Source organism: Phocoena phocoena, chromosome X (genome assembly GCF_963924675.1).
Source record: "Phocoena phocoena chromosome X, mPhoPho1.1, whole genome shotgun sequence".
In the NCBI taxonomy this organism is placed as follows: Eukaryota; Metazoa; Chordata; class Mammalia; order Artiodactyla; family Phocoenidae; genus Phocoena; species Phocoena phocoena.
Genome location: NC_089240.1, coordinates 85,073,883 through 85,086,896, shown reverse-complemented (window position 1 = coordinate 85,086,896; position 13,014 = coordinate 85,073,883). Strand labels below are relative to the sequence as shown.

The window sequence follows — 13,014 nt, the reverse complement described above, 5'->3', positions numbered from 1 at the left end:
TGGGCGCTAAGATGCTTGCTTTTGCCTTGTCCAACTTCCACAGCACGTAGTTGACGATTGGAATCCTGGGCCAATCAAGAGTCTAGTTTCAAAGTGGTACTCCTGGGATCTTCATCCCAGACTCCAACAAGTCTAATTTGAGACGAGAAGAGAGCGGTCTCCTGCTCTAACTAGTAGATCTCCGTTCTGGAATTGGACTTGACAGCTCTCCTCACCAGTACTTGCACTGCAGTGGCTACAGGGTTCTCTTGGGAGGTGGGGATGGGAGTGCTCTGAAGACCAGACCACAACACTCAGAACCTCGACAATGGACCGAGTTTTTGAAATTCCTGAGGAGCCAAGCGTGGAGCCGATATCCTCTCTGGAGGAAGATGTCATCCGTGGGACGAACCCCCGATTTACCTTTCCATTTGGCATCCTCTTCTCCACGTTTTTGTACTGTGGGGAGGCAGCATCTGCCTTGTACATGGTTAGAATCTATCGGAAGAATAGTGAAACCTACTGGATGGCATACACCTTTTCCTTCTTTATGTTTTCATCCATTATGGTCCAGTTGACCCTCATTTTTGTCCACAGAGATCTGACCAAAGACAAGCCACTATCATTGTTTATGCATCTAATCCTCTTGGGACCTGTTATCAGGTGAGCAACTTTTAAATCTTTTCCCTCCTCCCCTACCCCCCAACTGTGCAGAGAAAGATGAATTTAATATTTTTAAGACTGTTACTGTGCCTTGAATCGAATCGATTCTCCCATTCCCTCCCACTCTTGGTTTCCCTGCCTACCATCCAAAAAGTCTTATCTGCAGTCTTAAGTGCCACCACAATGAACATATGGCATGTACCTGTGTTCCCAAACCATGTATGGTACCGTTAATAAGACTTCATTTGACAATGTTTGCTATCTGGATTCGGGTTGTGAAATTGGTATGAGACCAACTGATGTGGTCACCTTGTAAACACAGGCTATAGCTTCAGAGTGTGTTGTTTTGACTCTGCCTTTTAGATGCTCTTTAAATTGGATGGAAGTTCCTTACTCCCTCCATCCCATCTCACATTCAGTTTCTTTACCCTGAGTTGCTTGGGCTGCTGCTACTGATATTTTCAGATTTTCTGGAGTTATTTGACATCTGGAAAGTATTTTTTTTTTTTTTTTCGGTACGCGGGCCTCTCACTGCTGCGGCCCCTCCCGTTGCGGAGCACAGGCTCCGGACGCGCAGGCCCAGCGGCCATGGCTCACGGACCCAGCCGCTCCGCGGCATGTGGGATCCTCCCGGACCGGGGCACGAACCCGTGTCACCTGCATCGTCAGGCGGACTCTCAACCACTGCGCCACCAGGGAAGCCCGACATCTGGAAAGTATTTTAAGCCATTTGTGCTCATCTGGTACCCAAACCCATTGTAGTTTATTTTTCTCTGTCAGTTTATTGGTCTCCTATTTATCTCTGTATCTTTCTGCAATAAAGGTACACGGTTAGAAGGGGGCAAAGGAAGATAGCCTATCTCTCCATCTGGATGCTGTAGCACAATGTAATAGTATTGAGTCTTTCCATTCAGATCGTTTTGAAGGGACAAGAATGTGCCTTCAGGGAGATCAGCTGGGTGCTTTGTGACCACCTAGAGGGGTGGGATAGGGAGGGTGGAAGGGAGACACAAGAGGGAGGAGATATGGGGATATATGTATATGTATAGCTGATTCACTTTGTTATAAAGCAGAAACTAACACACCATTGTAAAGCAACTATACTCCAATAAAGATGTTAAAAAACAAAAGAAAGAATGTGCCTTATCCTAGGGATACAGGCATCTGTGTCAGAAGTCTCAGCTGGATGCTATGTGATTTTCAAGGTAGAGAGATGTTGCAAAACTTCTGAGGTCAGTAGGAAAGAATGGACCAAATTTATCTTGATTGCAAGAGAGGCAGAAACTTGCAGTCAGCTGAGGAATATGGGTCAGAGTGTTGATGTTGTAATTGCAATGGGAAGATATTTCATCCTTAGAAATAAACACAGTCTGAAGTTCAGGATGGAACTGCCCCCTTTAAAAAAATTTATCAATATGTTTAAATGGGGAGGAATTGATTACGCTCCATCAGCAAAAACAGAAACAGTGGCCTGGAATTCAGGAGACCTGGAATCTAGTTTGCCCTTGTCATTGACTAGTTACATGGCCTTGGTGAAATCCCTGAAGATGCCTTGAGCCTCAGGTCCTTCATCTGTAAAATAAATGGGTTGGGCTAGATGATGGGTCGTAAACTCAAACACTTACAGGGGCCAGGCAGGTATCATAAATGAGTGAAGCAAGCCAAGGATGAGAAAAAACAGTAGTTTCATGTGTGATGATAAGTAAAAATGAAGTCTCGGTATTAGAGAAATGATGGAGTTAGTTAGTGAGTACTGTGGTAATCTGGAGTCCGCAAGATCTGCCTAAAGGAGGCCAGCCTCTCTACAGCTCCAGCCCATTGTTTCCCTGTTGAAATTCAGACCCTGTATCGCCAAGGCCGCAACTTTTCAGGACAAGCTCCCAAGACAGGATTTTATGTGAAATGGAATGATTGAACATGTTGACAACTGATTTTGGTAATTAAATAAAAGAACTGTCTGGGCCAAACACGCCACAGCTGTTCGTCAGATGTGACTCAGCTGGCCTATGCAACCTCTGTACTAGGTAATCTAAAGGGCCTTTCCAGTTCTAAATCTTGAAGTTAAACTGTGAAAGGAAGACCTCATCTCGAACTTGGAACCAAGATGTCATTTAGAGATGTCATTAGAGGAACAAGGAAACCATTCTTCTTGTCCTTTTCAAATGCAATAAATTGAGTTAACGGATCAATCACTCTTAAGATGCAAATTTCAGTAAGTTCTGCCCCAGCTCCGTTTTCGACTTCTCTTTGCTTTGTGGCCTCCCAAGCCATCTTTGATTTGGACCATCCATATGGAGTGTTGAGTACTATGTTTCATTTTTGTCATTTAGCTCCCACTAGAAATGATTGGAAAGCATTTATAATCTCAGTCAGCTACCCCACAGCAGGGAAAAAATAATTAAAAGCTCATAAATCATATCCTTGATAATGCTTATTTTCAAGGCAAATTACTTTTTAGGTAGGCAGGAACTTGATGAATGCTATTAGGCACATGAAGGTGTTTGGAGGCCCTCGCTCCCTTATATGAAATGCAAAGATACTTCTGAAAATGAAAATGTACTCTCATTTGCTGCCGCTTATAAGCAAGGCAAACACGCTTACTTAAACCAGTAAATGGCCTTAAGAATAGAAGCATAAACAGAATTCTTCATGCCACTGCCTCCCCCAATGTTTTATTCAGCAATAGTATTGATGGGCTTGGGTTAAAATCTAAACTCTCTTGGTGGAAATGCACTTGTGCATTTTTCCTGAATAAGAAGAGAAAGTTGCTTTTTTTCCTTTTCTGTTCTCTCCTTCCATCTTTTTCTCTCCTGGATTTTAGAGTTTTCCCTACAACATGGATGTTTCAAACTACATGCTTTAGCCCGGTACACATGCACCAATCTCAAAGGGATCCTGTGGAAAAATGATACAAATGAACTTATTTACAAAACAGACTCACAGACTTAGAAAACAAACTTATGGTTACCAAAGGGGAAAGGTGATGGGGGGAGGGATAAATTGGGAGTTTGGGATTGACATATACACACTACTATGTTTAAAATAGATAACCAACAAGGACCTACTGTATAGCACAGAGAACTCTGCTCAATATTCTGTAATTACCTAAATGGGAAAAGAATTTGAAAAAGAATAGATATATGTATATGTATAACTGAATCACTTTGCTGTACACCTGAAGCTAACACAACATTGTAAATCAACTATACTCCAATATAAAATATTTTTTTTAAAAAAAGGGATCCTGCGGAGAATGGCAGCCAGCACTGTTCCAAGCTTTTCTATCGGGAGCCAAAGGCCTAGAGAGCATATAAATCTGAGCTCGTCTTTGGTCTGGTTTTTTTTGTTGTTGTTAAATTACATTGCCATTATTAATTATTATCTTCTCCTTCCATCACTTCTCACCCTGTATTCTTTTTTTCCTTCTAACTCTTTCATTTACTCAGCAAATATTTATCAAATGCCCACTATGTGATAAGGGCGGTGAGTAAGATAAATGCAACCTGTGCCCTCAGCCTATCAGGAAAGACTGCTTAATTTTTGACACAACTGTTCTTACTTAGAAGAAATAGTTCACAGTTTCCATTTATTTCAGTGTGAGTGGGGGAAGTAGTAACTCAGGTGTTCCAAAACAAGATGTTCTAGTTGCTTCTCTTTTCACCACATCAGAACTGCTAAAGACTTCTGATTTATATGGGGGATATGGGACGGGTACAGCAGGAAATGTGGTCTTAATATTATTTCAAGGATGATAAGATCTCCTAAGTATGTTTTACTCTTTGTAGAGAAAGAATGAAGTTTAAAAGGCTATTGTTCCCAAACAGGTCAAGAGGCCCCAGAACAACCTTTAAAGAGATCTTTTGAGGTTCCCTAGGTATATAGTATATTCGGTTCTGAGTTGTCAAGCCTTTTAAGTACCTTCGTTGCTAAATGGCTTTCCTGTGTATTTGAGAGATTTTTCCAGATCCCTTCCAAGACTTTTTGGCTGAGACAGTTATAGTTGTGGGCTTTGTTTTGAAAAAGCAGAGCTCAAAAGCTCTGATTATGGAGCTGAAAGCTTTGAATAAGGAACGCTTTACCTCAGGAACCTGAGGTGTTATGAAAACCAGAGCCTTTTGGAACCTTCATCATTTTCTCTCAACAAATTTTTCATGTCTTTGTGTTCTAGCCATTTTTCTGTCACAGGCTTATTCTTAAGTCCTCAAACACTTCTGAATTGGCGTTCTTAGGTTGGTCGATTGCCAACCCAACACAAAGGATTTAGACTGAAGTGGCACGTGGAAGGCATGACCAACTCCTTGCCGCATGAGAAATGAGTAGAACAGGAGAGAAGGAATGGCAAAAAGAAGCACAGCCCTCCTGAGTTATTTTTCCCCCCTCACTACAACTTTCCTTCCTAGGACAGCTTTAGTTAAGTACTCATGATGCTTTACTTCTGCAGATGTTTGGAAGCCATGATTAAGTACCTCACACTGTGGAAGAAAGGAGGGCAGGAGGAGCCCTATGTCAGCCTCACCCGAAAGAAGATGCTAATAAATGGCGAGGAGGTGCTGATAGAATGGGAGGTGGGCCACTCCATCCGGACCCTGGCTATGCACCGCAGTGCCTACAAACGTATGTCACAGATCCAAGCCTTCCTGGGCTCAGTGCCCCAGCTGACCTGTCAGCTCTATGTGACCCTGATCTCTGCAGATGTCCCCCTGGGTAGAGGTGAGTGGGGTCAGGAGAGGGGAGGGCTCCACTGAAATCAAGGGTCTTAGAAATCTAGACCTGAGTGTCCAATATACTGGCCACCAGCTTCATGTGGCTATTTAAATTATTAAAAATTAAAAATTGATTTCCTCAGTCATACTAGCCACATTTCAAGTGCTCAGTAGCTATGTGTGCCTAGTGATTACTCTATTGGTATTATAGAACTAGTTCTATTGTACAGCACTGAGAGTCAGCTTGGGGAGCCAGACATCTCCGGCCTACCAGATTTCTGAAACTGGAGTAAGGTGTTTAGACTAAAAATGCCACAGAAAAACCCTCTCTGGACCCAGAAGAAGCGAGTAATACCAGAAGCCAGTAGGACATGTTCCCTACCCACAGTGTTTAAATTGTACTGAGTGTGTTTGGTTGGTTGGTTGGTTTAGGGATGGCTGCCTTTAAGTAAGAGGTTCCCAAATATTACAGATCATGAGAAAACATAATTACTGGATGAAAGCTTCCTTTAAAACTTATATCCCATACTCAGACCTGAATCAATCTGAGTGTGGGGAGGCCAAGAATCTGCATTTTTTAACGTACCCCAGTTGATTCTGATCAGCCACTTTTGGGAACCACTGATTTAATCACTCCTTCCAACTTCAGTGGGGAGAAAGAAAAAGGGGTGTGGAATGAATACTGATGCGAGTCAGGCCTGGTCCCGGTTCTGACCTTCTCTGTAATCTTTAGAGGAAGTTACCAAAGAGGTCACTGTCTTAATTTCCCACTTGTAAAAGAGGGATCCCGAGATGAGTAAGCCTCTAGCTTGGGCTGGAGCTGGTACAGCTGTGGGTACAGCTTTGGACCGTTGCCTTATTATTAGGTGCTGACCCTGCTTGGCAAAGCCCTATGTTTCAAATAAAGGAGGAAATGCGCCCTCTTTTTTTCTCTACTAAGAATTGTTCATGAAGTTCTACTGGTCTTGAAGCTTTTTACATACCTAGAATTGACAGTAGTATGGGGAGAAAAATCTGGAAATGATGATGCTCTTCCTCCTGAGAATTTTGAGGGTAATTAAATCATCTAATTAAAATATGTATGCATTATATAAGTAATACATGCACAAACCGGATGGCCTGCAGGTAATTGTATATGCACAGACTATTTCTAGAAAGATATGCAAGGAACCATTTACCTCTAGCGAGTGAAAATGAGAAGTCAGCTGACTTTTATTAGCTTTTACTTTATACCCTTTTATATGGTTTGGATTTCTTTTTACCATGATCATGTATTACTATTTTTGGTCCTTATTCTTTTTAATTATAAAAATCAGACATGGTTATGGTAAAGACTCAAAACTGTGCAGAATATATACAAAATAGGAGATGTAATCTCATTTCCCAAAGGTAATCTGTTTACCATTTAGTGTATATCCTTCCAGACTCTTTCCTTCCTCCCTCCCTCTCTGTCTTTCTCTTCCTTTCTTTCTCTCTCTCTCTCTCTCTCTCTTTTTCTTTCTTTCCTGTGCTATACAGCAGGTTCTCATTAGTTATCTATTTTATACAAAGTAGTGCAGACTTCTTTTTATTATGTAATATAAACATACATATAACATATATATGTGTATATATATATTTGCCAAAAAAGGAAAATTAAACATTCTATTCAGCAGCATGTTTTTTTTCAAAAGTATGCCAATATTTCTTCAACAGTTATCTATATATATAATAATAATGATAAATATACTATATATTTCCTTTATATGAATTGGACCATTCTTTCTTATTTCCCTAATCTTCTGTTGGTAGGATTAAAGTTTGTTTATAATTTTTCCATCCATGCAAAAAAGTTTTTCTCTGATTACAGACTATGCTCCTGTGAACATCTTTATAAGCACCTGTGTACTGGAATGAGACTTTGTAGAATAACTTCTTAGCAGGAGAATTGCTGGGAGAAAAGATATGCATATTTAGAATTTTAGCAGTACTGCCAAAAGGTTGCATGAATTTGTATTCCCACCAGCAGTGTATGAAGATGCCTGTTTCTTTATATCTTAAACTAAATATTTATGTAATTATAAAATAACTGTTTTAATAATTTACTTTATGAGTGAAGCTGAGCATCATTTCAAGTTTGGTCATTCTGTTCTTTAAATATCTTATTTATATGTTACTCACTTTTTCTAGTGGGTTGTTTATCTTTTCCTTATTAATTTGGAGGATCTATTTACTTATTCTGGCTATTAATCCTTTCTCTGCTGTGGATAAGTGTGTATGTATACATTTGTATAATGTTCTGTATGTGTGTACATACACACATTTAAAATGTGCATATATATGTCATACATGTAACAGATGTGCAACACACTATATGTAAGAGACAATATACTTGTAGTATTTTCTGACATTTTGAAGTATTACATTTTTATGTATTCAAATTCTTTATTGCTTTTAGGTCTTGTGCCTTTCAAAGGCCTTTCACAGCTCAGATCTAGTAGAGCAATTTAGCCTGATCTTCCAAACAGAATGAATTTTCACAATCAGTTTGTCAATTCCCCCACCAGAAAACAAAACAAAGCAAAACAATAACAATAAAAGAAAAAACATTTTATTGAGACTGTGATTGGGATTGCATTCAATTATTTAGGTTATTTTGGAGGGAGTTTACATCTTTACAGGATCAATCAATTTCATATTAGAAGATAATTTAAGTCTCCATTTCGTTAAATATTTAAAAATCACTTCATCGAGGTACAATTGACAAACAAAAACCTCTACCTATTTAATGTGTACAACTTGATGAGTTTGGAGATAAATATACATCCGTGCAGCATCACTACACTCTGTGCCATAAATATATAAGACCCGTAGCAATAAAACTATACTTGACCCTGGGTATCTTCAGTGGATTGTTTCCAGGACCCCCTGCGGACACCAAAATCCGTAGATTCTCAAATCCTTTATATAAAATGGTGTAGTATTTGTGTATAACCTGTGTACATCCTCCCGTATAGTTTACATCATCGCTAGGTTACTTATAATACCTAATACAATGTAAATGCTATGTAAATAGTTATGAATATGATGTAAATGCTAAGTAAATAGTTGCCAGTACATGGCAAATTCAAGTTTTGCTTTTGGAACTTACTGGAATTTTTTCCCGAGTATTTTCTATCCGTGGTTTTGGTTGACTCTGTGGATGCAGAGGGCTAACTATATACAAGTTTACCGAAGTACATGTCATTAAATATTTTTAAATATACTTCAGTAAAATTGTATCATTTTCTTATTATAGGTTTTTCACATTTTTGTAAGGCTTATGTCTAGATGTTCTATCAGTTTTGAAATCACCTGATTTCCTAAGTGTCAGGGTAACACCTAAACAAAGTAAATGCATCTCCTGTACTTTTGGAAATAGAGAATGGTGATGATGATGATGATAATAGGAGCTAACAGATAGCATTTACTATGTTCCAGGAATTTCTCTAATTATTTCATTTAAATCTTCACAACAACACTATGAGATACTTATTATCCACATCTTACAAATGAGAAAACAGAGGCACCAAGAGGTTAAGCAAATTTCCCCACAAGGTTCCATAAGTAATAGATGGCAAAGAGGATTGGAATGCAGGAATCTGCCTTTAGGATACGTGTTTGTAACTATAGGTCACTCTACAAAGGATGTAAGGGAATCTTTCTACAAGGCCTTGTTTTCAATTCTTCAGTGATTTCTCCTATTAAAAACTTTCTGACAACACCCTCTCTTTTAAGGTTTTGTGAACTACTTCTTGGTTTTAGTTTTCCTCACTTTCACCCACCCTCCTGTCTTCTCTTTGCTACCCCTTTTCTTATTCCTTTTTCTGTGGGAGGCCGTCTGGATCAGCATAGATGAGCAAATTTCACTAGCAGCATTATGACCTCTTATGGCATGTGTCTTTTTGTAGGGAGACAGATGGAAGGTGTTTTTACATTTATTGGAAGCATCAGGCTTTCTGCTTTTTATTACACTACTATCAATAAATGAGTTCTAAATTTAAGGGAAAGCATCACCACACTTGGCTGGCTGTACATACACCCTGATGTTCCAAACTCTACAAGGAGCATCAACTCTTGAGGATGGGACTTAGAGTGGTTTATAAAGCTAAGAGTATATCAAATCATTATGCTGTACACCTTAAACTAATACAATGTTATATGTCGATTATATCTCAATAAAGCTGGAAAAAATAATAAATAATAAAAGTAAAGATAAGAGTAGACACTTTAAGAGAGTCTTCCAGTCTTTGAGACTGCAACCCTCTGCTTAGAGCTGGAAAAGATCTCGGAAACAACGCTGTGCTTCTTTCTGGGTTTCTATCGGAAGGTCTTTACTTTTCTTGCAGATTAAATTGACATTTCAATGGCTCTAGTTCCCTGGATCCAGTGTTTTTATGGGAACAGAAAGCTCCAGCTTTTCTTTTGGATGAGTATACTCCGGTGTCTCACTCTCCTTGAGAGCACTAGATTTTTCTTAGTGATTGGTATCCTCTGATATAAAGAAAGGAAGAAAAGGAAAGACCACTGTGTGACCTATAGTTGAGACTTAGGATAGCAGGATTAGAGGGCATCCTGATCCTTCAGGGCCCCTACTCTAACGCACAGTGGTATGGATGTTATGGGCTAGGAAATAGGATTTAAAAATTTTTAAACCACTCTGCCAGAACTTTGGGGACTCCTAAAGTATACCAAAGCATTGGGAAATTGGTATTGCTGATGAGTAATACAAGCAACTCTAGAGTATGTCAGTGACCTAGGGGACTGAGGCACATGGATATTCAGTGAGTCGCACAAGCTCTCACACTGCTGAACCAAGCACTTCTAACCGTAGGTATGTTATGGTGCCTCTCTAAACTCAGAATTCTTCATTAATTCCACAAACATTTGTTGAGCACCTACTATGCTCCAGGCAGTGTGCTAGGCTCTGGTGATACAGCAGTGAACAAAATAGACATGGTCCCTTCTGCTCTCATGGAATTTCCAGTATATATTTTATGTTCTAGAAGCATACACAGACAAGATTAGTTCCTTGAAGAAGATGTTCATCAAAGCAGGGACTTCTATAACCAAAGGCATTCTCTCTGAGTCTCCTAAGACTGGATTTTTTTCAGATCAAGTTCTCTCTGCTTCCAGCACTATTTTCTCAGAAGCTTGTTTCATCAGGTAGATGCTGCCCATCCCTTTATATGTACTCTTCTTGTGTTAGTGACCTCTCAATGCTAGTGACCCCTCAGTGATGGTTCTGAGGCCCACTGTTTTTTTACTTTATTTTGTATGTTTATATGATTATTAAAATATTGCCAGTATATGTTCATTTCTTATTTCATGGGAAATTTAGAAACTAGAGAAATGTAGAAAAAATTAAAAACTGCCCCAATCCCTGTCACGCAAAATAATTTAGTTTATTTCCATTTTCTTTCTGTGTATGCTGTTTGTTTACATAGCTCTGTTCATTCGTAGGTTTGCTCTTGACTTGGGCCCTTGAGTCTCACCTATCATCTGTCTGGACCTCTGGGTCAGAGTACAAGCTTTACCAACATTGACTGATTATCTATTTTCTTCTGTTTCTTTTTTTTTCTTACAGCTGTGCTAATAGTCTTTTCCCTGATATCTGTCACCTATGGGGCTACCCTCTGCAATATGTTGGCTATCCAGATCAAGTACGATGAATACAAGATTCGCCTTGGTCCACTAGAAGTCCTGTGCATCACCATTTGGCGGACATTGGAGATCACCTCCCGCCTCATGATTCTCGTGCTCTTTTCAGCCACCTTGAAATTGAAGGCTGTGCCCTTCTTATTGCTGAACTTCCTGATTATCCTCTTTGAGCCTTGGGTTAAGTTCTGGAGGAGTGGTGCCCATATGCCCAATAACATTGAGAAAAATTTCAGCCGACTTGGCACCTTAGTGGTGTTGATTTCCGTTACCGTTCTCTATGCTGGCATCAACTTCTCTTGCTGGTCAGCTTTGCAGTTGAAGTTAGCAGACAGCGACCTTGTTGAGAAAGGTCAGAACTGGGGACATATGGGCCTGCACTATAGTGTGAGATTGTTAGAGAATGTGATCATGGTCTTGGTTTTTAAGTTCTTTGGAGCAAAAGTGTTACTGAATTACTGTCATTCCTTGATTGCCTTGCAGCTCATTATTGCTTATCTGATTTCCATTGGCTTCATGCTCCTTTTCTTCCAGTACTTGCACCCATTGCGCTCACTCTTCACCCACAATGTAGTGGACTGTCTCCACTGTGTCTGCTGCTACCAGCACCCTCGGGGCAGGGTTGAGAACTCGGAGCCATCCATTGATGCTGAAGCAAGGCAAAGCATTGTCTGATTCTGTCTTTTGGGTATTTTGGGATGGGTTGGGGTTGCCAAGAGCAACTGTGAAATGGAAGGAGACGATGAGGCTCATGGGTGAGTACCCACCAGGACATTGTTTTGAGTTTTCTGAAAGCCTATCAGAAGAAAGAGCAGCCCCCAAATAGATTTTATTTCCTTAAGATTGACTACTATGTTTGGACACCAAGGTAACCACTGTGTACCTGGGAGGGTCAGATATATCATTCACATTCCTCCCACCCAGGTCAGCTGTCTGGCTGTCCTATGAGATAACTTACCTCCATGCACCTAAGGCTCTCTGTGACCTTTAAGCTCTGCTCATTCGCTTGAGCATTACTGAGGTTTCTGTGGGCTGAACCGAATGGCCCAGAATCCCACCAGAATATATCCTGACTGATCAGAGGATGTGCCTGCTTATCAGCTATGGGTACCTCCCGGGAAACAGTCTGACTTATGTGAAACCTGTAACTGTGAACGTGGCTGGGGTCTTTTAATTCCAGTGAGAAACACTGATTAAGAGGAAAACCCCCACCATTAAAAGAGCTGCTCCTTAAATGAGTTAGCCATTAGGACTTTACTAGTGATCACTCATCAAGGATCTTTCCTTTCAGTGGCCCTTCAAAGGCACACTCTGAGGAGGGAGTACAGAGTGGGTTTCCTTCAAGGCATAAAGCAGAATGACTATCTCAGGGACCTGCATGGGCCTCCTCTGTGCTGAGTGGAGTGGCTGAATCAAAGCTCTCACTTCATGCCTCCTTATCAGGGATTCCCTCCAACCTGGCTTTTCTGTGCTCGTTGACCAACATTTGATGTATATCTCAGAGAAGCTGAACTGTAATTGAAAATGTTTCTAATGTGTGGAAGAAATGAAGATTGCTTTGTATTTCCTACTATCCTGAGTATTTTGTTGATTTGTTTTTTAGGGGAGAGAGAGGTAATAATAGCTAGGACATTGCCTTTATGTTGTTTGGGGTTGGGAGAGTAGCTAACACTCCAAGGTAGAGTGAAGGCAGAGGAGGGAAACGAGATCACATTAAATCATCATCGGTACTGCTTTCTGCCCACAGGATTTTATTTTCTAATAAGGAGCATATGCTTATCAACCATCTGCTCACTCCCACACCCCCAGGGGATGAATGCAGTTCTCCCTTCCTTATGTATCTTAATGTTTATATCTTATATGAGTTGGGTATTTTGATGAGAAAGTCAGCTGGATGCCTCTAAAGTCACCAAGGAATTGAAGTTGCTATGGCCACTGCCTATTGGGATCGAGTATCCCAGCATCTACCTAACTAATGCTTGCCCCTCACAGA

At 40.3% G+C, this 13,014-nt stretch overlaps 1 protein-coding gene across 1 annotated transcript; it reads left to right on the top strand.

Moving 5' to 3' along the window:
• The first annotated feature begins 278 nt into the window (after window positions 1-278).
• XKRX (XK related X-linked) lies at window positions 279-11,696 on the top strand. The gene is made up of 3 exons (XM_065901189.1): window positions 279-642; window positions 5,084-5,352; window positions 10,951-11,696. The coding sequence occupies exons 1-3, from the start codon at window positions 308-310 to the stop codon at window positions 11,694-11,696; spliced, it is 1,350 nt and encodes a 449-aa protein (XP_065757261.1). The 5' UTR covers window positions 279-307.
• Window positions 11,697-13,014: the final 1,318 nt, after the last annotated feature.

Bases quoted from the DNA above. Each gene is read 5' to 3' on its own strand.
- XKRX (XM_065901189.1), top strand. From the start codon at position 308: ATGGACCGAGTTTTTGAAATTCCTGAGGAGCCAAGCGTGGAGCCGATA. The intron at 643-5,083 runs GTGAGCAACTTT...TTACTTCTGCAG, and splicing joins CTCTTGGGACCTGTTATCAG to ATGTTTGGAAGCCATGATTA. The intron at 5,353-10,950 runs GTGAGTGGGGTC...TTTTTCTTACAG, and splicing joins AGATGTCCCCCTGGGTAGAG to CTGTGCTAATAGTCTTTTCC.